The sequence below is a fragment of the Rhamphochromis longiceps genome, linkage group LG10, assembly GCF_057381845.1.
Source record: "Rhamphochromis longiceps isolate RC_006_pf linkage group LG10, R_longiceps_female_GT1.1, whole genome shotgun sequence".
Taxonomy (NCBI): Eukaryota; Metazoa; Chordata; class Actinopteri; order Cichliformes; family Cichlidae; genus Rhamphochromis; species Rhamphochromis longiceps.
In genome coordinates this window covers 33,505,947-33,530,766 of record NC_140566.1, presented here as the reverse complement: position 1 = coordinate 33,530,766, position 24,820 = coordinate 33,505,947, and the positions used below count along the sequence as shown (strand labels likewise).

Below are 24,820 nucleotides of genomic sequence, written 5' to 3'. Positions count from 1 at the left end.
CCGATACAGCAGGAGGCGCTCTCAATCCGGCGCAATGCAGCGAGGAAGAAGCGCTCCCCGGCACCGGAAGTGGACTGTAAAGTTACGGGCTTCTTCCTTTCCTCCGGTTTGTATTTCGTCAGCCACGAGATTCCAAGTCCAGCAGACAGAAGAGTTTCTCCGCAGAGCTTCAGGAACATGGGAGACCCTGTGACCGAGTACACGGCCCGGCTGCAGCAACAGGTCAGCGGTTAATGCGAGCTGTAGGGCTAAATGCGCATCCTGCCGCCGGATAGCAACATTCCAAAGTTCTGCCAGACTTAATGAAAAAAAAGTACTAATTTAAGACTTTTTGGCTTTTTATTGAATAGGTGCAGTGTCGAGTAAACCAGACATGCTTTGATTGAATATCTATGCATTAGTGTCAAATTCGGGTTAAGTTTGTTAAATCAAACGTGTCTTGTTGTAGTCGGAGGTCCCTTTGATTTGTTCGAGGACACTGCTTTGACAGCGCATGAAGGAGGAATGGCATGAAGAGTTTTTACTTGTTAAAGAGCTGTGCTTCGTTATTGTAAGTCACATATATGCCGAACTTACCAGATGTGATTGGCTATCACCTGTGCACAGTGGAGCCCAGAAAGATGAGTGACTACTGAAAATGAAAGGAGTTAAATCGGAAGATTTTTAAATTGAGTCTGGCGAGAACATTTTTCTCTACTTAACCCTGGCATCAAACTTATTTTTCAGAAAAATAAATATTTCACATTCCTTTTTGGGAGCTTTTATGATATATGATATGTATATGAATCAATAAATTACCCCACCCACCCACCGTAAGGACATATTCTGTACTTAAGTAGAAGTGCAGATAATCCTGTTTTAAAAATAAAAAAAGTACCAAGTTTGAAATGTACTAGTAAGAAAGTATAAGTATCTCCTTGAAGGACATTTTTACCACCTGTTTTTATGCAAAGCTAACTGAACCTTGTGCTTTATTGACATAATGATAAAATAATATCAGTCGTTGGGAATATAAACTTTTTAATTCTAATTGTAGTTTGAATCTGAAGAAAAATAAGGAAAATAGAAGAAAGCTGTATTTTGTGTTACCTACATTGTAGAGGGTGACTTTGTGTTTAAACAGGAAAATGTGTCCAGTCAGGCGTTAAAGTGGATTCAGCAGGTGGAGGAATCAGTTGTCATGCCTCTGTGTGGGGAAAAGAATCACAACTCATAATAATTTCTATTGAAAGCTCCAGTAGATTTTCTTAGTGTACAGGCTGTGATCAGCTGACCTGCTGCTCTCTGTGGATGTACACAACTGAGGTCAGCCAGATGTGAGCAGATGTAGATGCAATAGTAGTCCTGGCTGATTTCCATCCTCTACACCCACAGTACACTGTTTATGCTGTGTTTATACTAGACGGTATGAAGTTAATATGATAGTGGAATTCAGTCAGAATCACAGCATCATCAGCTAAACTTTATATGAATCTCTGCTACACTTGATGTAAGCTAACTGTGACCATGAACCCACAGCCACTGTGCACCAGTCACACACGGTTCTCCACTTTAAATCCACCACATTGCAGCAAAGTAACCTTTTTATCCTGCACTAACCTGCAGAGTCACATATGTGAGGATTTTTTCATGCAGCCTTTAAATTACAGTTAGTCTGCCTGAGTTTGTTTACTAGCATGTTTCACAATATGAAAAAACATAATGTCACATTTACCCAATATCTGATATAAAAACATGAGCAGCCCTTACCTTGAAATCTAAGCATTAAGGTGGTGTTTGCTGCCCTCTAGTGGAGATTAAGCAGGTTTTAATACACTTTGAAAACACATCAGGTGTGTTTTCACAAACACAAAGGTGTGGGGAAAAAATCATGCTGGATATCTAACCAGGGTGTCAGCGAGCTTGTGCTCAGTCCGAGGTTTGGAGGCGTTGGACGGGCTGAAACATAACGTCTCCGAGGCGTTCAGTCGGATCAGGCGAGCGTTGCCTCATCGTTGCACCTGGTTAACGTCAATAACACCAAAGCAGCTGAACCTGATTAATAACCTCTGATACTAACTGATAACATCAATAATTCAGAAGTTTAACTAACTTTCTTTATTCTTTTGAACAGTGTCTCTTTAAGGCCTTTCTGAAATAGTTCCTGTTACCAGGTATTTAAACACGTTTGATGGCAGCTTAAAGAGCGCTCGTCTTTCTGGTTTGCAATGAAAGCATTTCTTGCATCAGCTGTTGAGCGCACATTGTAAAACAAATACTTTCAGTTTTGCTTTGGTGAACGATGTGCGCTTTAAAGACTTGCAGGTCTGCTTCGTTATCACTTTGTTGGTGTGTCACCAGCCCGACCTGGGCTAGACTTTAAAAGTCACCACAGCGATGTGTTTCTGAACTCCGAGGCTCACTTCTGTTCAGTGGACTTTAGGTAAAGTTGTCGGTTCCTAATTTTCCTTCTGTTTTGTGTGGCGCTTTCATCTGATTTTGGACACGTTAAGCGATGAGACGCTTTTATGAATAAACTGAAGCGTAAATGTGATGTGGGTGTTTTTGCATTTTGTTTTCAGCAGACTGCACAGCGCAGCTTGAGCTGCTGGAAAAAGAGTAACTCGCTTTATTGTTTGATAAGAAGTAGTTATTAATTACTCAGTTATATGGCGTACTGAAGGTCGTCCTGCTGTGTGGTCGGTCTTTTGGTGGAGGGATAGTTTTGTATTTTCTTATTTTTTTACTTTGTTGCCATTTTCAGTTTTGAATTCAGTTTAGTTTCAGTTGTTTTTGAAAACAGGTTTGCTTCATGTTAATTTTTATTGCTTGAAACGTTTAATTTTACTTTCGTTTTTAATCTTTTACTTGTTGACTCTCAGTCTTGCAGACATTGAAATTCCATAAAAGCCTCATCAGCTAAGCTATAACAAATATTACAAGCAGGGCTCGCAAAATTTCAAAGTCCCTGGTAGCCCTTCGGGCAGGGACTCTTCAGGTTTTGGTAGCCCAAAATAAATTTAAGTAGCCCGAATAAAAAAGAGAGCAATTTGTTGATTGATGTTTTGTTTCTGTTACCATATTATACATTAAAGTATAATATGGTAACAGAAACAAAACATTAATCAAAAATTGTTGAAAAACAAATTACAACATTGTATAAAAATTACAATCATCAACTCAAATACTTGGTTCTAATTGAACAGAAATTTCTATGAACTTGTAAGAACTGTGTAGGACATGAATCCGTCTGTGTCAGATCCTGAATTTGAAATTTCCGCTGAAGTCACGGGTAAGAGACAAGTGGAACCAAGATCGAGGCCGTTTGCTTTTTGAAGTTTGCAAAGACTGCTAAATTGTGCCTGTGGTAGTTCACTCTTTGCAACATAGTAGCTGGTCTAAACAGATCTTTCAGGTTTATTTTTAGGATGTTATTTGCAATTGGTGTTTGTTCTCCAGACTGAGCAATAATGCATTTCTTGCATTTCTCATGGGTTCTAATGGGGGCCTTTCTTAAAATGACTGGTCCCAGTAACAAAGACGCTTGTCGACTCAGAAATCGAGAGAAAACCAACAACACACCCGGCAGAACATTATGTTATTTACACGGGTGCACATAAGTGGTCCGCATGTGCGCATTCACTGTCAAAATAAAAGACGCGCACCAGATAAGAAGTTGCAACGCGCGTTTGCGTCCATATAAAAGGCTGTTTTTGTCCGCTAGAGTGGGATTTTCACGGCACATTCTGCACCACATCTCTGTGCGTTCATCATTTGTTTGAAGCCAGCTCACCTCCTGCAACTACTTTTCCGAGAATACGCGCTTCTTTTGTGGTTCGGACTCCTTCTGACATTTCTTTGGAGGTGGAGGAACATCACAGTAATTGCTTAAAGGAGTGTCTTCGACATCTTTAAGAGTTCTAAACAAATGTCTGTCCTCCTCCTGAAAATCCTATGTACGCAAACACGCGTTGCAACTTCTTATCTTGTGCGTGTTTTTTATTTTGACAGCGAATGCGCACCTGCGGACCACTTATGTGCAGCCCCGGTTATTTAGCTCATCATATTGCAGCCACAGAAATTCTTTTGTCCATGAAACCATAAAGCTGCACTTTCTTTTTGCCTTATAGTCTGATTTGTCATAACTTCTCCGTTTTGTGGTAAGCTTTTCTTTGGCTGTCACTTCTTCACCCTGACCTGTCTTATTTGGCTCAGCAGAACTGAAATGCTTTTACACGCTCACTCACATAAGCTCAGCGATTCTCTGCGCGATCAACCTCTCACATGTTTAAGCTGCGGGAGATTTCACTTGTCATGTTTGCATAGTAAGCTAACGATTAATAAGACGATGTCAGAGGAATTGGTGCACAAATTATCATCACTCACAGATCAGTGCTGTCGCTCTCTATACACAGTTCGCACGATTGCAAAGTGAAAGCAAAAAAACAAGCGCAAATTCAAACACGATTTCAATATGTCACATATTGACAGTGGCTCACCGATGCCAATGACATAATTACCCAGCTACATTTCTGAAAGAATGCAAAAGCATTGACATATATTTTTCCTTCCTACAATAGCCCGACGGGCAGGGAAGAGAGAGATTTTGGTAGCCCGACTGGAAAAATCGCTAGCCCCGGGCCCTGACAAGGTTGAAAAACTAAACATGTAATTTTTATTTTATTTTAGTTTTCCAAGTTCACAAATTGTTTAGTTTCGTTTTAACTCTTATAGAAAATTTTTTCTAATTTTTATTTTCTTAACTAAAATGTTTTTCAAGTGTAATTTTAGTCTAAGTTGGTTATATTAACTTTGCTGTGCACCCTGTCGAAATTGTTAAAATGTATTATTAACTTTTTATACATTATACATACAGTTATTATTTGCTCAGCTCTCTTGCCCACCTGACCAACATGTATCCAGGGACTCATTAAATTCCTTATTTTCTGTATATTGCCTTAAAATGGCTTTGAAAATGTATCAGCTACCTGATCTGAGAAGATTTGATGGGAGAAAGTCAACTGGCAGGTTTCTCTGCTGAGTCAAAACATTTATTATTTGGGTTAAAAAGAATGCAGATGTTGTTTAGCTGAAGAAAGTGAAAGTGTGTCTAATCTCACATAACCCAAGGCTGTTTTTTTTTAATTTATTTATTTTTCTAATAAAAAAAAATGTGTTTAAAGTTATTTTAAAAACCAAAGTTGTAATTGAAGTCCGAACGTGAGTCTTAAGTTCTCGCAATTACATTGATTCATTTGTTGAATTAAGTTCCTTGTTTTATACTTAAATGATTCATGGTCATGTTAACTGGCTTACCACATACCCCACCCCCCACATCTGATAATGGTCAGGTATATATATTGGAGTAAAAACGAAACGGCTAATATCCAAAGAAAAAGATTTTAAAAAAAATTTAGGGGTGGCTCAAGACTTTTGCACAGTAGTTTACAAATATCAAAAACAGGTGTATAAGAGATCAACAGTGAAATACAGAAAAAGAGTTAAAGGTTATGAATATATGTGTCTTTATAATTCCTGAGGTGTACCACAGGGTGCTAACTCGGTCCTCTTTTAATGATCATTGATGTAATGCTCGTAGCCATAGAGGTAAAAATATTTATACTTCCACAGTTCCTTTTAAAAATGGGCAGCATTTAAGACCCTAAAGCATTTTCTCAGGCTGGAATAAAAATATTTACTATTTATAGGAGCGCGTTAAAGCTTCTTGAGCAGCTCCAGTTGGAACTTTCTTTCTCAGTGTCTTTCTTGGAAATTGGAAATATTTTGATATCTAGGAGCAAGAGATCCAGCGTCTGTCTGCAGAGATCAAAAATCTTGAAAACTCCCAGAACCTCAGTCCATCTCCACGCCTGGAAGAGCTGCAGGAGGAAAACGCCCGACTCAAGTACCGCCTCAACATCCTGAAGAAGGTGAGTGGCGCTCTGCTGAAAGATGTCCTGAGGCGTTTTAATCTTAACCTGAGAAAAGCACATTGATGAAAAACCATTAAACCTTTCTGTGCTGTCCTCAGAGTCTGCAGGAAGACTCACTGAGTCAACGCGGCAAAGCCATGTTAAACATCAACCAGCGACTTCAGGAGGTCTTCGGCGAGGCCATCCAGGCCTCCTGCCCCGAGCTCGACAACCCGCCACTTTCTATTGCGCCCAGCCAGCAGGCCAAGTTTGGGGACTACCAGTGCAACAGCGCCATGAGCATGTCCCAGGTTAGACCGCCACGCCCGAAAACTGACGAGTTTATGTTTAATGGTTTATAATAATAATAATACATTTTATTTAAATAGCGCCTTTCAAAGCACCCAAGGACACTGTACAACTTATTATGATCTATGGTGGCTTATTATGGTTTATGGTGGCTTATTATGAATTATTGTTGTTATGGTGGCTTGTTATGAATTATTGTGGCTTATTTTCATTTCTGGTTGCTTATTGTGATTTCTAATAGCTTACTATGATTTTTACAGTTTTAAAAGCTGCAGCTGCATTGAGTCAAATTAGAGGATTGTATTTGAGCAGTGCAGTGTGTCCTGGTCTCAGCAGGTCAGATTAAAAAGCTTTGCTTCAGACTGTCTCTGGCTGTCGGGTTGCAGATGCTGAAGGCAAAGGGGATAAAGATGAACCCGAGGGAGATCGCAGAGAAGATTATCAAAAATCTTCCAGACAACGAACTCGTCCAGAAAACGGAGGTCGCGGGGCCAGGTAGAGACTCCGCCTTTTAATGATGTCAACACAGACATCACGGCATTCACACAATTATAGTAACAGGAACGCTATTAAGTTCCTGTTTCTCTTTAAACTTTCTTCTTCTTCTACCTTATTATTCTAGTTGCTCCGTTTCTTTGCTGGTTAACTACTCTGACAGTTTTCACCATTCAAATTTTAAACTGTTCAGCTCTTTCTGGTAATGCCAGCTGTGTTGAGCTGTGTTTTAGCTCAGTGAGATGAGCAGGAGGGCTGGTTCCACTCTCGCCCATTGCAGCATGTTTTCAGCAGACAGTTCTGCTTCTTCAGCTGTTTTCGGAAGCCGATTTCCACGACACGGCATTCACACTGCATTTTCGCAGGAAATGCAACTTTTTCTTGTTTAGTTTAGTTTAATTTAATTTAATTTAGAACCTTGTCAAATGTGTACATATTTAAAGAGAAATAATTCTTTGTTTTGTATAAATATTAAAAGATTTAAAACTAGAGTAAATAAATGCCTAAAAAGTGAGTCTAAAAAAAGTTCTCTTTCAGGTTTCATCAACATCTACCTGCAGAAGACATTTGTGTCCAAACAGCTGAGCAACTTGTTGATTAACGGAGTGCAACCCCCACCACTGCCATCCAAGAAGAAGGTCTGTGCACATGCTGAAGTCATTTTCCCGCCATGTTTTTCCTTTTTAGTTAACCTCGGAAGTCTTTGATCCCTTTTTTAACATTTGATTTAATTATTTGTGTCTAATTATCTGGTATTCAACACAGTTTCACGCGCATTTTTTCTACTCTTGGCTCTGTGTGATGTCAAAGAGAGTACCACAGAGGCCCCGCCCACCAGTTTTATTGTTTCGGTCTTTGCCTTTCACAATAAAAGCCTTCCACGAACGCACACAAACAATAACAGTTTATAGAGTGACATCAAAGCAAATTACAGCAGATTTTAGGTTCACATTTTAAATATTTTTTACAAGTTGTGAAAAGGAAAATTAAATTTTTTTCTTAATAAATAAAAAATTTTCATAAAACTTGTAGAAATGAGCTTCCTGTGAAGGCAATCTGGACGCAGAGATGAGGTGAGGAGCTCAGTTTAATATAGCAGGAACCAGAAAATGGATAGATTAGATTATTTTATTAATTTATTTATTTCAGTTACAAAAATAAAGAACCACACTTACTCATTTAATTATTTTGGTGCTGTAAAAGTCACGTTCACATTTATCTGTGTGGAGTTGAAATTATTCATATAAAGTGCGACATAAAAAATGTGTGTATGCTCACAAAAGCAGAGAAGAGAAGGAGGAGGTGGAGGATGTGAATGAGGGAGAATCCAAAATAAGCTTTTTCTATAGAGACAGAAATTAATATTAATGCAACACTGGAAAGAAGAAGATTGCTTTTAAACTGAAGCTGTGACAGGAAGTAAAAACGTGTGTGGTTTAAGGCGGATGTCAAAAAGTTTGATTAAACACACCAAAACGGCGCTGATCAAACATAAAATAGGCTTATTATGAACCATGACTCATGCAAAGCTGCTCTGATAGAGTCCAGGAATAAAAACGTGGAGCTGGTTGAGTTCACCTGTGATGGGTTTACCCGTCTCAGCGTCTGCATTTATCAGTTCCTGTGTGTTTGTGTTGCATTCAGGTGGTGGTGGATTTCTCATCTCCAAACATCGCCAAAGAGATGCACGTGGGTCACCTGCGCTCCACCATCATCGGGGACAGCATGTGCCGATTGTTTGAGTTTCTGGGATACGAAGTCCTCAGGTCAGCTTGGCCGCGCTCGCTGTGTCGTAGCTGCGAACGTTAAAAACCTTTCAAGAAATAAAATCTAAAAAGTTAGTTTTTATTTCTGCAGGCTGAACCACGTGGGGGACTGGGGTACCCAGTTTGGGATGCTGATCGCCCACCTGCAGGACATGTTTCCAGACTACCTGACCGTCTCCCCTCCCATCGGTGACCTGCAGGCCTTCTACAAAGTCAGTTCATGCTCATCCCGTCTCTGTGTGTGATCGGGCTGCTTTTGGGAAAATCCCATGTGGGGTTAGGACCCTTTAAGGTTTTTACCCCAAGTGCAGTTTTTTAACCATCATAACTTCGCACTTACTTAGTCCCTATGACCCCAAAGCGCTTTACACTGCATTCAGTCATCCACACATTCACACACTGATGATGGCAGCTACATTGTAGCCACAGCCGGGGCTCGAACCAGCAGCCTTCCGATTACAAGACGAACTGCCAACTCTTGAGCCACGATCGCATGTTCACATGAAACTTTCAGGGCTGAAAAACAGATTTAAGTTCTGTGGAAAAAAAAAAACGGACTCAAACACAAAAAGATGTGGCTGCCGTTGTTCCTTTGAGCCAGAAAGTTGACTGGGACAGCCACCTGTCCCACATGGTGATGCGAGCCCTGAAAGTTTGCCCAGAATGCACTTTTTGAAGTTTCTGCATTCATGACACTGATCAAATGTTCGGGTACAGACATGAATCTGGTGCAGCTTAGACGCGTCTTCAGCCCTGAAGGTTTCATGTCAACGTTTCCTGTAACTGTGAAGGTATTAAAGCTCAGAAATGCTGCAGAAATAAGAAAAAAGCCCCAAATTAAACCGACCCGGAGGCTTCTGAACATGTTCAGTGTGAGGGGAAAATGTTCTCGTGGCTTCATTAGATGAACTGGAGTTATTGTGTGGGAGACACGTTTTCTCAGCTTTGACTGTGACAGTGAAACGAGGGAGCTGACAGTCTCTCGTGCTCTCGTTCAGGAGTCAAAGAAGCGCTTTGACACGGACGAGGAGTTTAAGAAGCGGGCGTACCAGTGTGTCGTCAAACTGCAGAGCAAAGAGCCGGAGTTCATCAAAGCCTGGAACCTCATCTGTGACGTGTCCAGGACAGGTACGTCGGGTTTTAGCCTTTCATGCTAACAGGAATGAAACACTCGTCCCTCATTCAGAGCCGCTGGCCTTAAATTAGTCATGTGACACGAGGACGGGTTTAACCCGTTGGAGCTCCTCCCCCTCTTTAGAGCAGCCCGTCTACCTGTGACAGGTTTTAATTATTTCTTTTTTTTTATTTCTCCAGAGTTTCAGAAAATTTACGACTGCCTGGACATCGAGCTCATCGAGAGAGGAGAGTCGTACTACCAGGACCTGATGGTTGAGGTGGTGAAGGAGTTTGAGAAGAAAGGTCAGTGTGCAGCAGGTCAAAGGTCACGGAGGGCATTTCTGAGCATTTAGGGTTACCAGAAATAGAGCTTATTTGTTCCCTTGATCACACTGATTTTAATAGAAATCTTTATAGAATCAGTTTTTCTTCTTTCAGTGGATAATAAAGTGCAGCCTGTAGTTTCTGAGTGTCACCACCAGGTGGCAGCATTGCCTCATGAATGTTTGGTGCCCTCCTGTTTTTATCTCCTTGTCTTTTTTGGACTGACTGGACCTTCTCATTAAACCACCTCCATCCTTTTAAATCTCCACCTCAGGCCTGATGGAGCTCGACGAGGGTCGTAAGGTCGTCTTCCCCCCAGGGCAGCCCATCCCCCTCACCGTCGTCAAGTCAGACGGGGGCTACACCTACGACACGTCAGACCTCGCGGCCATTCGCCAACGAATCTTTGAAGAGAAGGCCGACATCATCATCTACGTCACTGACAGTGGACAGGTAGGTAGAGACGCGACCACAGAGGGTTTGGATTTAAGTCTGAGCTCCGTCTCTTTCCTGAACATGACGTTTGGAGGGTGTGTTTTCCCCTCCAGAGCACGCACTTCCAGGTGGTGTTCGCCGCAGCTCAGCTGATCGGCTGGTACGACCCCAAAGTGACCCGGGTGGAGCACGCTGGCTTTGGAGTGGTGTTGGGGGAGGACAAGTGAGTTCAAAACACGCTCTGACAGTAGGGTTTGTTTTTCTGAGTGCTGTTTGAGGGCCGCAGGTACCCGACTGTTGCCAGGTACGACATCACCGGGTGGAGACACACTGGGGAGGTGGTGCTGAGAAAAGGGGTGGAAAAAAGGGGTGGGGCATTGTCACTGGGGACAAAGTGTGAGTGGGGTTTGAAGCACCTGAGGTGGATCATGTGACGACTCTGAGGTTTAAAAGGACCGCCTCCCCGGGGACAGCCTGCCACTAGTGTTTTAGTGTCGGCCGCTCGCGAAGGCTACGCCATAGTTTCTACATGGATTCAATGCAGAGGTGTACGTGGTTAGGTCTTGCCCTTGGACGACGCCCACTGCGCACTTATAACTCCGCCCCTGACCTCATCCGTGGATGGTCAGGGAAGTCAAAATTCTAAAATAGGGCTCAATTATGAGAGCCCGCCTGATTGGCTGATAAATGAAGAGCCGGGAGGAACGCCCTGCAGCCGCGTTATGTAGTTTGTCCACCAGAGGGCGCTCTGCGGCGGTTTTGGAATGCCACAAAGTAAACGAGTAAATGAATAACTACACGTAACAAACATTAAAACAATAAAACTGCTTTTTGGGGTTTTAAAAAATAATGTGTCTAAAGCCAACTTCAGATCCGAGGTCTCTGCTCGCCAGACGGGCAGACTTCCTGTGTTTCCCGCTGCTCACATAAAGGCTCGTTTTATTTATTTATTTATTTTTTCTGCGTCGATGAATCAAACGCAGGATTTTCAGCCACTGCCCCACAAACAGCTTAGTCGTTTGCAGCGAATCGCAGAGCCTGCCTTACTCAGCATGTGAGGGGGAGGAGCAAGGGGAGGAGCAAGAGGAGGAGCAAGAGGAGGACAGCAGTGATGAAAAAGTTCACTCAGAGTCCGTGTTGTTATTATTCCTTCCTCCTCTTTCATCTTCTTTACTTGTCTCCTTCCTCCTCCTCTTCCTTTCTTCTCGTTCTTCTTCTGCTTGTTTAATTAAACTTTTCTGTTCTTCTGTTTAACTCCTCCTCTTCCTCCACTTATTTCCTCCTTCAGCAGTGCTCGTTCGCTTCCTTCATTTTCTCCTTCCCATTGCGTCTTCCTCCTTTCTCCATCTTTCCTCTTTATCTTCATTTTTTTCTTCGTCTACTCCTCCTCCTGCGTTCCTCGTCCTTCTCCCTTTCCTCCTATTTTCCTCCTTCTCTTCCACTTATTTCCTCGTTTTCTTTCTTCTGCCGCTGCTTTAACTTTTTCTTTGATTTTTTTTCCCTTTTCTGGAGCTTCTTCTTATTCTTCTTGTTCTTCAACATTTTCATTTCACTCTTCCTCCACTGTCTTTATGTCCTCCTGTTCTTTTGTCCTCTCGCTGCTTATATCAAACCTCCATTTTCTTCCACGCCTCCTCCTCTTGTTTCTTCTTCTTCTTTTATCTATTTGTAGATTCCAAGTCATCACGTTCATAAACTTTAACACCTCAGATATATTTTTCCCGCCGCGTTCCCGTTCTTTTTGTCGTGCACTTTGAGCACCTCGTCTCTGAGCGTTGGGTTTTATCGTGTCGTCGTGTGAGCGATCGCTGCGCTCTGATTGGTGAGCAGATTTGTGATTTGACCGCTTATCTGTCACGTTGTTGTTTATTCCTAATCAGTCGACCTGAGAAGAAGCGCCGGGTTCAGGCGGCGGGCTGACGTTACGCTTCGCGGAGGCCATAACTAAGTGCCGCTAAATGCCCCGCGGTAACCTGGGGGGGCGTAAATTGGCCCCACTATGTCTGCACTACGGCAGACTCCATTAGAAATTTATCACGCTGTTCTCATAATCGCTCATCCAGACAATAAGAGCTTAACGCAGCCACGGGGGGAGCCGTTATAGCTGCGAGTAAACAGAGGAGGGAGGGGATGCGGGGGTTATTAAATTTTTGGCTCGTGCTCGGCTTGTAATGCTTAGCTGATTTGCTTGATTGTACAAAATGTATCGCCCCGAGGCGAGCAGAAGTAATCTAATAGTTTGCTGTCATGATAATTATTGGAGACAGGAAGTGGAACCTCTGCTGGTTCAGGTTGGGGATGTGAAACTGCAGCAGCTCCATTACTGGTTCCCCTGCAGGTGGTTTGTAACCCGGCGTCCTCGCACTGAGCCGCTGTTTCTGCCGTTTCCTCCACAGGAAGAAGTTTAAGACTCGTTCTGGAGACACGGTGAGGCTGATGGACCTGCTGGACGAGGGACTGAAGAGGTCCATGGACAAGCTGAAGGAGAAGGAGCGAGACAAGGTGAGGCTGCAGACGCGGCAGAACAAAAACCTGATGGGAAGTTTAAGAAAATCCTCACCTGTTCACACGGCAGCGAGGAGTTCAGGCTCCACACGAGAAACTGGGACGGCCCTCACCAACAGTCCCAGTTAGAGTAACTAACTGGCCAACGAGCATTTCAACTCAGATATAATTTCCACGAGATGACGTAAGCAAGAACACTTCTACGGTGGCCCTGAGAGGTCAAAAGCACTCCAACATAAGAAAAGCACACAAAGAAATTAAAAGAAAAAAGGTAACACTTCATAACACGGGTGTAATTAAACATCATTTTATTTTTAATAAATAAATAATCTACCTTTATATTTACCTACAAATACTTGAAAGTAGGCACAACAAGAAGGTAACAGGTCAGATTTTTAAAGAAGACAATATTGAAAATTGGATGTTTTCCTCATCTTACATCGTAAATATGCTTCTCAGGGGCCATATTATGGACTGAATTAATCATCAAATGTCTTTTTATTATTATCAGTAAAAATGTTTTGGGCCTTAACTTATTATAAAATAGATACAATAACAACTTGCAGCGTGACCTTAAAACGAGCTGCATGTAACTTTTTCCTCATGATCACTGCTCAAACATAAGGAAACGCCACATTCTTTGGACCCGGGTCGGTCCATAGGCTGCTGGTAACGTCTGAATATTACAGTTTGGTACATCGCCTTCACATAAAAAAAAAAAAACAGGTTATCAATGGGAATATCCCATTGGATCTTTAAACAGACCAAACCTGGGGTCCCAGTACACCCCAGTATGAGGTAACCAGTGTATTCTGAGCAGGAAGAGCCGGTGCTACTTCTAAACGTGTGCCTTTAACGTGTGGTGGAGGTGGAGAGCTCAAAGAGGGCATGAAAAACAGATCAGGTTACAAACCGGAATGATTGTTTTCCTGTTGTTGACTCATCAGCGGACGATCAGTGTGAAATTGACCAATCAGACACAAACGGTTCTGCTCTTGTTTGGATTAATGACTCAAAACAGCCGAGAGGAAAAGTGTTTGCAGAGGTTTGAGCTCACACATGAGCAGAGGAGGATGAAAGGACCACACGGGGCTGAGAGGATGAGAGGGAAGCAGCCGGGCGGTGGCGTTTCAGCCTCAGTGTGTCTGGACGAGATGAGAAAGCTCCCAAGTTTGGCTCTCTCTGAGCGGGATGAGAGCGGGAAGAATTAATGGCTACTGTAGAGCGAGGTGGTCATTGCTGTAAAATAAGCCTCGTCGGAGCGAATCGAAAGCCGGGCTCGGGGAAGAAATAATGAGCGACTCGCTGGACGGCGTCCCTCGCCGCTCCAAACGTCTGCTTATAAAAGATAAAATATTTGACACAGAATATGGATATAACATCATCGCAATAACAGGAGTTATTCCAGCAGATGTAACCCAGGAGGAAGAATAAAAAAAGACTTCCCGCCATCGATCGAGTTTGAATCAGCAGGACGACTCGTGGTTAAATATTCACCACACACACGTGGAGCTTTAAAAAGACCTCGAGAGGAGAATCGGACGGGAGACGTGAAGCTTGGTGATCAGAGGCTCGATGGGACGAGCGTTTCGCTTCGTTAACTAAAAACATCGACGTTTAGGAGAACACACAGAAAATGTTTATTTTTTCTTTCTTTGTCCTCCCACAGTCCAAAGATGTGCTCGTTAGGCTACCTGGTGATCCTGAACTGAAGTCATGTGACACGTGCGTCTAACGGCTCATATAGCTACGACATCGCTAAAAACAAGCTAACGTTCATCACCATGTGGTCGTGCTTTAGATGCTCCCACTTTTCCTTGTTTCTGAAGTTTTTCCACGTCTTCTTTTTACTTTCCATCCATTCCCATAGTGAGTCTTCATATTCCCTTCAGATGTATTTATATAGTATACTATGTGTGTTATACTGTAAAGTGTATATAAGAGTCCTCCCCAACAGTAATACAGAGAAAACCCCAACAATCATATGACCCCTATGAGCACTTTGGCGACTGTGGGAAGGAAAAACTCCCTTTTAACAGGAAGAAACCTCCAGCAGAACCAGGCTCAGTGAGGGGCGGGGCCATCTCTGTTAGAGCCATTGGGGGTGAGAGGAGGACAAAGACACTGGAAGAGGGACGGAGATTAGTAATAATTAATGATAAAAAGCTGACTGGTGTGTAAACACAGAGGCAAAGTGCATCATGGGAAACCAGAGGTTAGTGGAGGGTAAAAGGGAAGCTGACTGCCTCAGTTTGCTTGAGTTCAGCAGATATTCTGTGTTAAATGGAAGTTTTTGCACAGATAAAGCAGGAAGTTGTGTGTCATAAACTTCCTGACTCTCTGCTGAGCGCCTCTGCGTTTTGACTGATGACCCAGCGATCCCATTTCAGGGCTCAGAGCTCAGACGAATGTCAGACTTCACGTTTTTTTTATCTTCGGTGGATTGAGCGTTTGTCAGCGGAGAGTCCTTCGAGTCTTTCGAGCCTCGAGTTGTTTATTTTCCTTTTTCTAAAGTCATTCTTCAGAAAAACAAACTTCTGCCAGCGTGTTTCCCGTCCGGTTTTCCCTCCTCTCTGTTTCCTCAAACCAAACCACGCCGCCGCCGCCCGGCCCCGATCCTCCATCACCGGCTCGCCCGGACCTCGTTAAGAGCTGCTTGTTTGGTTGTTTGGAGGTGGGAAGTGTTTCCTGCCTGATTCAACTCAGAAAATACCTGTTTACATCCTTTTCTTCCCTCCCCGGGCCATGTTAGCCGCTCTCTCCGCCTCACACAGCGAGGCTCTCGACGTTCCCGTTACTTTGACTCGCCGTGTCTCACCTGCTGGTGCTGAGGTGTTTCTGTGATGTTAAACTTGCAGGGAGATTTTTTTTTTTTTTTTTTAAAGAGGAGAAAAACAAGAGAACCTGACCCGGTTAAGTTATTACGTGGAGCACTAGGTGTGGTGCAAGCAGTCGCTGACTTTCAGTTGCACTGCAGCAATTTTAATGCTGAGAAGGTTGCCGGAAGCCGGTGCCAGCTCCCCTGCAGGCCCCTCCGGCCCGGCGCTCCTCGCTCCGTCTGGGTCGGTGCCCACGTCTACCATCTGCTAACCCGGCCTCATTAAAAACAAACCCCAGCCGTGGCCTCCGTGAACCTCAGCCCGCTCTCTAACACTGCTGCTCCTTCATGTTTGTTTTCAGCAGTTGTGATGTTTCACACTTTGCTCTCTCCTCATTTTTTTGTCTTCTGTGTTTGGTGCTTTTATTTCCTGTTATTTTCTGGCCCTTCCTGTCTCATCCTGCCCCGTGTGTCACACACATCCTGGCCTCTCCGGCCCTGACCTGTCCTTTTGTGGCTGTTAGAAAAGCGCCTTTCAGACCAGACTGTAAGAATTTCTCGCTGCAGGGACCGATTGTTGAGTTTACAGCTCAGTTTTTGGTTTTTTTTAGCTCGTAGTGCAGAGCAGGAACCTTTCTAAGCATGATGGGGCCTCTTCTCCTCATTCTAGCTCCATATTTTTATTTGCAAAGTAGCTTTGCATGATTCACTGTTCAAAATAATCCTTCAACCACTTCAGCCGTTCATTCTTTTTCTCCATCAGGCTGAAGCGCCGGGCAGGCATCAGGCAGTGTTTATGAATTAAATTCAGATTAAAACCACAGGTGCCTCTACAGGTAACCTCAAGGTCAGAGGTCAGGTTTTCTGAAAAAGTCACACAGCTAACGTATGTTCAGCATCGCAAACTGACAAACACTCAGGCCATCTGGGATCGATTAAACTGGTCTGAGAATCTGCTGGATGTAACAGCTCAGCTGATTAGTCGCTTATTTTCAAGGCGCGTACATAAAACGCTAACGTGTCGCCAGGTTGAGTAGAATATTAGTCAAAAACCCATTTGGTCATAAACATCCACCTATAGCTCTGCTGGACTCTGAGGGTCTCAGAAAGGTTTATATTTATGATTATTTTAGCATTTCTCATTCCTGGTTCTCCGTTTTGATTGGATATGGTGGATGAGGTCACTAAAGCACCCCGTTAAGCTGTGCGACCTGGTAATCAGGTGTTCTGGACCTAACGACACTAGATCCTCTAAAGATTCTAGTATATGTTTTACTTTATATATTTATTTTTATCTTCACCTTTTAAAACAAGAATTGGGTGCACGAGTTGGAATTTATTTAGGATTTTCTCTAATCTGCACTCTTCAATGGTTGCTCTTCCTCTTACTACATCAAAATAAGATCATCAGTCTTCCTCACTCACGTTTCAAAACAGCAGCTCCACATGTAAGTAAAACTTACTCCAAAGATATGCGTGTAATCTGAGTAAATGTTAATATAAACACATCAGAAAAATGGGTCAGGCCTGTTTTATGTCACGGACCCTCTTCTAAAGAAACTAGTGGTACGGCCCAGACGCTGGTTTTGGAGAATCACTGCACCCCTTGATCAGGATATCTCATTTAAAAGAAATAATTGTGTATTAGGAGCAAAAAATGGTGATAAATATGTTTAATTTCTGACTAAATACAAAGAGAATTAAAATAAAGTGCCTTTCTTTGATAAGACGAGTAATCAGTTGGCTAGTCTTTGTACCAGTTGTCGAGTACTTCTGGCTCCAGCTTATTAAACGTCTGAATGTGTCTTTAAGGCTATTTCTTTTCTCCTACACTCTTAGAGTAGAGGCTTCTCAGTCTTGGATTATAGAGGCTTCCCTTTAAACTCTCAGAGCTCGCTCTGTTCTGCTGTAATTCAATAAAGGATCCAAGATTTTATAAAACATTGAAGGTTTGTCCTTGAATCAGCAGGTCACAGCTACCAGGGGGATGAGATCTATTGTTTCTTTGGAGCCACTCTGAGAGCTCAGCGAAGTAACATACACCTTCTAGTACTAAATAAAAGAACATCAAGCCCCGTTTGAAAGATGGGATTAAGATTCAGGGCAGAATGCAATGAAAGGAGGGGAAGGCAGAGTTTTAAAGATTCATATTTTTATAGAACATTTCGGAAATTTCCACTTCAAACTTTTTCCCCTCAACACTTTTGAAAAGATGGGACAAAAATGAGAAAACCTTGTATCTGCTGCGGTAATTTTGAAAACACATTGATGTCTTTTAGAGGCTCTGGAGCAGGAGGGGGATTTGGATTTAGGATTTGGTTCATAAATGGAGTGAAAATGGAAGATTCGGCCCAGAGACAAATGTCTGTGAATGCCAGGATGATTAAAAACACTTACTGCAATCATTTCATAAAATATTTATGTTTACATTTTTATATTCCAGAATCTCAAAGCCCGGAATTGTTCCTCCGCTGGGAATAATTACATAAATTCACCCATTGTAGTTGTTGAAGGTGGAAATATTGATGGAGACCAAAACTGTATTTAATAGCGGGCTGTGAAGATTTATTTACGGCTGTAAGGTTGGTCATCTTAACATGTCCATGGGGACTGACTCACTTTTGGAGGCGGCCTCTAGTGGACATTAGCGGAACTGCAGGTTTTAGTGCTTGATTTGTTTTTCTGTTCAGGAAAAATAAGCGATCGCATGTTCGATGTTGTAAACAGCTGTTCAACCAGAGGTTTACACTCGACCACTCGCTGTTCGACCACTTTGGGTCATAAGCTGATTGCACAGGTTGCGTTGTGGGAGGCAACCTGTCTACAAACAATCACAGTCGACCTCACTGCAGTCACTCTCAGACTCTTGGATCTAATTTAGAAAAGCAGAGTGACTGCAAAGTAGAGTTTGGCGATTGGATGAATATATCGACTATCGGCGGCCGTTTTTACAAGGGCGATTTATTTATTTGAGTCAGTTTGCTAATAGTGATGGAGCTAATAGAAGCAGGCAAGAGAAGAAACAAAGTTAGTCGTGTTTGAGTACTTTGCTCGCTATACGTCTGCACAAGCGGCACACCGCTTTAGTTACATCCTTAGGTTTACCTCTTTCATCTAGTTTAAAGCCAAAGAATTCCCAAATTGGCAACTTTTATATTTCTTTTTTAGTGCTGTCAGCGTTAGCGCACCATCATCACAACTAATGTGATTAACAACCCGTCTGGAGCACAGAGTCAAAATCCCTGAAATGTCTCTGTCAACACATTTCGGGCAGTTTGTCCAACGTTTCTGCGCTCCAGATGGGTTGAGGGTGTTAAAATTTTTAATGGCGTTAATGGTGATGACCACGTTAATGCATTAACACTGACAGCACTAATTTTTGGGGGGAAATTAGTTCGTCCATGTTTGGACTTCTTCTGTGTTGTAAATGCACAAATCAGTCCGTGCATGATTACATTGCTCCGCCCATCAAAAGTCTGCGCATGCGTGAATATACCCCCATCGTCGATTATTGGACTGACGCTTGTTGGTTGTAAAATATCGCCCAACCCTATTTCAAACCCTGAATATACGTAGTTAATGTGAATTTCTGTTTATGTAGACTGCAGGATATTTTCACAGTTAATTTCCATATTATCTGAAAAAATCAGAAGCTGGACAAATGTCCTCCTGGCACATCGGCCGGAAAAGCTTGAACCCGGTCATCTCTGTGCACCTCTGGTCATAGAGCCCGAGTTACGTTACATAACCAGTATTCCCATCATATTTATCTTTGTTTTTTTCGAGTTCGATTTTGGTGTTTCAGTCGATCTCAAAATGATTTGAAAGTTCAGTTGATCGTATGTAACAGTGGGAACAGCTGGAGGAGCAGACGAAGGCCAGTTTGTGTAAACGTTGGAAGTTTCTGCAGTGGAAAAGTGGCCATTTGTTCCAAATCTGACCTTAAATCTAACCTGCCCGTTACTCGCAGCCCTGTTTTCACCTGTGCCATTAATCTTTGTCCTGTCACGTCACTTCTTCTATCTGCTGTGTTCTGCTTGACTGCAGTTTTTTGTTTTTTTTTTTTAATCACTATCACGAAATCTTCATAATCCTCCTCTTCACTCCCTACGGTATCAAACATGTCACACACAGATTCAAGGGAAGACTATGACTCAATAAGTCAATTTAATCTCTGCCCGAGGATTGTAAATTGGTTTCATTATTTGGATTAAATTCATCTCACTGGTTTAACTGTTGGAAGCAGAAGGTGAAGCACTGCCTTCAGTAATTACAAGCTGATTAAAACGACACTTATCAGCATTTTTAATGCCATAAAGCACGCCGGGCGAAGGCGGCGATGGGGAGAGATTGTCTGCTTTAATAAAAGAAAACCTTCTTTCTGCAGGTCCTGACTCCAGAGGAGCTCACGAAGGCTCAGAGGGCCGTCGCCTTCGGCTGCATCAAATACGCCGACCTCTCCCACAACCGCAACAACGACTACGTCTTCTCGTTTGATAAGATGCTGGACGACCGAGGCAACACGGCGGCGTATCTCCTCTACGCCTTCACCCGCATCAGGTCAGGGTTCACTACAACTTTTAATACTTAGTTTAGATAAAAAAGATTTAAGAAGTGCACGTGTTCCCGCACACAGTCAGGCACACAAGGATACAAATAGCATATAGATTTAGACGAGTTCTGAAGTTTAGAACAGCCTGGATCTAAACGAGCGTGGACCAATCGGAAGTCCTGATCTGTTATACAGCCCTAAAGGAGCTAATGAAGTGTCGAGTGTTTGCAACCTTACTGAAGTGCACATGAAAACTGAGGTAAATCAAACATGTGTACTCAGGGTTCAAAGTTATTGGCTGACAGGAAAGGTTTGAAAGTCTTAGATGAATGGATGACGAGTCCCGGCTGAGTACCAGGAGTTCCACATTTAACCTGGGTGGCCCACTCCATCCTGTCTTTGTGCCACCTCAGTCTTCTCCAGCAGTCTTGGCATTTGACAGTCACTGAGACGACCTTAGTCTTGGCTTCACTTTACACTTGAAGATTCAGATTCGGACTAAATCCAGAGATAAAGTGGAAAGTTGCAGCTTTGCGCCTCTGTTGCAGCTCTTTTCATGCAGCCCATCAAACCCAGTGTAAAATAATGAGCGGCATTGCTGCTAAGATTAGTTATGTAGCAATGCAGAAGCCGGTCTGTTTAGTAATCTGTCCATCGGTTATATGAACTATTGCTTGACCCTGAGTTTAGGACACTGAAACTATCCTGAAAGTTAAATCAAGTGCCTCCATTTTTCTCGTCTGTCCTGTACGAGAACCTCCCATCAGCACCAGTATACTTTCATTACTCGTATCAGATCGGCCTCGCCAGACCCTCTGCGATCGTTGTGGCTTGGGATTAGTCTTTGGGGTATTTCCACTCAGTGAGACCCAATTTGTCCTCACCCTTATCCCCTCCATCGACTGAGCGTCTCCAGGCTGCACAAGAGCTGCACTGATCTTCCTCTCCAGCTTCCCGGAGGAGTTAGTCGGGGTGGCAGAGCGCCCGGCAAAGGATTGATCCCCCCTCTCTCTCTCTCTCTCTCTTTTTTTTTTTTTTTTCCCCTCCAACCGGGAGGGGTGAGCAGGCTCGCCCGAGAGGATTCGATGTTCGTGCGTTCAGTCAATAGAGCACTCAGTGACGGCAGCTGCCCCCTGCTGTGCTGTTCAAGATTCAGAGAAGAAGAAGAGAGAGAAAAATGGACAGAAGCAGAACTTAAAACCATGAGCTGGGCTGTCCAGTTTAACTGAACATGGACACAGAAGGAAAAAACTGAGCTTAATCAGTGTTTTAGGAGATGTTGGGTTTCCTCAACATGAACCCCAACATCACTTCTTTCATGTATTTTCCTAAAATTGGTTTATTCATTGTTGAGGTGGAGGATAAAAAGAGAAAACGATGAACTATCAACGGGTCATTTTTATAAGCCGGCTTCTGCTTGGTTTGGATAAAAGATGGATCGTTATTGGGAACACGATGGGATAACTGTGGCCGAGTGGATGCTTGGAGAATCAGACCGGTTTGACTTGTTTTATACATTTTTTCCAAAGCAGAGTTCTCATCCTATCACCAGCAGGAGATCGGGGGCGTGTGAAAGGGTTTTGGTGACCAGTGACGTGGAAACTGTCGAAGGTCATTGATATTTAGTGATTTAAAGTCACGTTGAGCAGAATAACCGCTGTTCATATGAAGTAGGCGGGTCCTGAGTTAAACCAACTTTGGAGTGGTCAACAACCAATGAGAGTGCAGGATACTGGAGCTAACCACTGCGACTCTCCCTGCTTTAAACATCAAAACCATCACAAGTAAAAGCCCATTAGTCTTTGAGTTGAACTGATTCATGCCGATGTTTGGATAAGTAATAAACTGTCTCAGGACTTGGTTTGTCCATCATTTGTTGCTCTGATATTCTCCTGAATGTCACAGAACAATTATATTTGGTATCTGCCTTTAACATTAAGTCTTTGAGCTCTTCACAAAATCACTGCTGGAGATCATCAGGTGTTGGTTCTGAGCGTTTTCATGGGCCTTTGTAGTAGATTTACCCGTCTCATAACTATTAACTATTTGAGGCTATAGGTGTTAGACAGCACAGCCCTCCCAGTCGTTTTCTTTTTAGCCTGGACTCTTTAACTGGTTTTTAAACGTTTGTCTTCCTCTCGCAGGTCCATCACCCGTCTGGCCAAAATCGACGAGGCCACGCTGAAGAAGGCGGCAGAGACCACGGAGATCCTCTTGGACCACGACAAGGAGTGGAAGTTGGGGAAGTGCATCCAGCGTTTCCCGGAGATCCTGCAGAAGATTCTGGACGACCTGCTCCTCCACACGCTGTGCGACTACGTGTACGAGCTCGCCACCACCTTCACAGAGTTCTACGACAGCTGCTACTGCGTGGAGAAGGACCGGCAGACGGGTGAGCTGGGTCGAAGTTTAGATCAGTTTCAGGGGGACAACTCTCTGGTCAGGGTCCAAACTTCAGTTTGGTGTTCGCGTGTTGGTTGTTTAGTGCATCCGATGATCGTTTTTTTTCTTCACTTTGATTTGAATATTCAGAGTTTGGTTTGATATGACGTCCTTTCCTCTCATAATGTGCTTTTAAAAGTTACTCCAAGTTGTGTTTCTAAAGTACTTAAATTCTTTGGTTTTCTTTTCTGTGTCCTAAATTGTAAAACAAAACCAAAGCTGTCCAAACTTTGAAATAATAAACTTGGCATAATGTGGTCAGAACAAAAGTTTGAGCCAAGGTCCTATTGGATGGCCAAAGGATCCAGACCCGACTGTTTAGTATGAAGCTGCAAAGAAGGGTTTGAATTTTCGACTTTTCACTGTTGCTTTTGCAGAAGGACTCGATGTGTTGCAGGTCGTCAGTGAATCCTGATGAGAGAGAGGATGTCTGGACTGTTAGTCTGAGCTGAGGGCTGACTCATTGTACAGCCTTCCTGCTAACAAAGAGCCCACGGCTTATTAGACTACACCAGTGTAAGGTCGTTCGAGCCCAGAGCGCCTTGCTGGTGGGTTTCTTAGATTTACTACAGCAACGTTTCTTTGTAATGACGTTACACGATCTTTTTCGGAGATGGACAAACAAAGCCTGCGATTCTGTGTGCAGATCATAGAGTGGCCTTGCTTTCAGTTTGAGATTGATGTTAAAGGAAAGTGATGGCTGAGGACAAAAATCCCAGGAGCCGAGGGCTGGAATTCTAAAACGCTTGGAGAAGAGCATCTGGACTTCTTTAAGTTGCTTGAAGACCAGCTTGACCTCAGGAAATCACATGATAGGGTGGGGCTAGGGGGTTCGTGACCCCCTTGGGGGAAACTCCCACAGGGCTTAAATCTGGGACTCTCCACCATTTGACCTTAGAACTGAAGAAGCTTTTCAGATGAGAGGTGAAACGTCTTCAAGCAACTTAAAGAAGTCCAGAAGTTTTTCTTTCCAAGCTCTTTAGACTACCATGACCTGGATGACTGAGAACCTTCACAGCCGAGGGCTGCAATTCTTTCTCCAGCCAGAACAGTCGCCCTCTGGTGGTTGTTAAATAGAATGCAGCTTTGAAGCACTTTGCTGGGTCCATTATCATCTTTTAAACTGGCCGAGTTCGTTCAGCCTGTTAGTAAGAGTGACCTAAGAGTAACTCCACCTTCTCGTTGGAACATGATCACTGCCGGCTTCAACAAATCAACATGGAGAAAATGGCGATCCACAGATCAGTGTGTGTTTAATTACTAAATGGAAAAAAATCTTCTCCTGTCTCCATCCTTGTCGCATCACCGCACACCAGGATGTCGGCTTGTTTGGGTCCACGTTCACGCCCCTTTAACGACCTGTCTGTGTAACGCTCCTCTGCTGCTCATTAACGACTTAATTTCTATTGGATTTCTTCTCCGTCTGACAGTGCGAGGCTGTCACGGCTGCTGTGTGCGGATGCAGATGTTCAGGTCACTGATTTTTATTTGATGCTGCCGGGTGATGGCGGCATCATTAAACACGCCCTCTGATCTTTTTGTTGTTTATTAGTCTCGCTGTCTAGTGCACCTCTGACCGCTTCAGTCTCACCTCACCTCTGTTTATTATTCTGTCTTTTTTCCCATCATCGCCGCCTTAATTTTATTTTGTTTCAGAATTTGTATCTTTTAGCTGCCTTGTTATTTCTTATCCTCTACATAAGGACAATAAATGGGGAAATAAAGTCCTGTTAAACACTCATCATGGGATTGGTTTGTGCTAGCACTTTTGTAAAATGCGTATTTACTGAGAAAATAATCCGATAGTTCAAGAGATATAAACTCGAACACGCCTTTGATTTCCTCCGTTTGTCTGTTTTTACCTTTTCAGGTGAGGTGATCAAGATCAACATGTGGAGGATGCTGCTCTGCGAAGCTACTGCAGCCATCATGGCCAAAAGCTTCGACATCCTGGGTCTGACCCCGGTCGAGAGGATGTGATGTCAGAGTTCAGAACGAGGGGAAGCCTGAAGATGAACCTCGGCAGTCTGAACTCAGTGAACCGGAAGTTATTTTTCCATAACACTTATTAAATCAAACATGGGACGGGGAAATCATTGTGTTCGACTCATTTATTAATGTCTCGTGTGAAGGATCTTTTTATTAAAGGGCGATTCTGAAACCAAAA

General features: G+C 43.2%; 1 protein-coding gene across 1 annotated transcript; it reads left to right on the top strand.

Annotated features, from left to right (window-relative positions):
- Positions 1-66: 66 nt before the first annotated feature.
- Positions 67-24,820, top strand: rars1 (arginyl-tRNA synthetase 1). Its single transcript, XM_085421341.1, has 15 exons — positions 67-222; positions 5,775-5,909; positions 6,011-6,202; positions 6,587-6,695; positions 7,233-7,333; positions 8,340-8,461; positions 8,553-8,673; positions 9,460-9,589; positions 9,776-9,880; positions 10,176-10,354; positions 10,450-10,559; positions 12,733-12,838; positions 20,047-20,219; positions 22,356-22,603; positions 24,524-24,820. The coding sequence occupies exons 1-15, from the start codon at positions 178-180 to the stop codon at positions 24,631-24,633; spliced, it is 1,986 nt and encodes a 661-aa protein (XP_085277467.1). The 5' UTR covers positions 67-177; the 3' UTR covers positions 24,634-24,820.

Excerpts from the sequence above, each read along its gene's own strand:
- rars1 (XM_085421341.1), top strand. The coding sequence starts at position 178 with ATGGGAGACCCTGTGACCGAGTACACGGCCCGGCTGCAGCAACAG. Across the intron at positions 223-5,774 it reads CGGCCCGGCTGCAGCAACAG|GAGCAAGAGATCCAGCGTCT; the intron begins GTCAGCGGTTAA and ends TTTGATATCTAG. Across the intron at positions 9,590-9,775 it reads CTGTGACGTGTCCAGGACAG|AGTTTCAGAAAATTTACGAC; the intron begins GTACGTCGGGTT and ends TTATTTCTCCAG.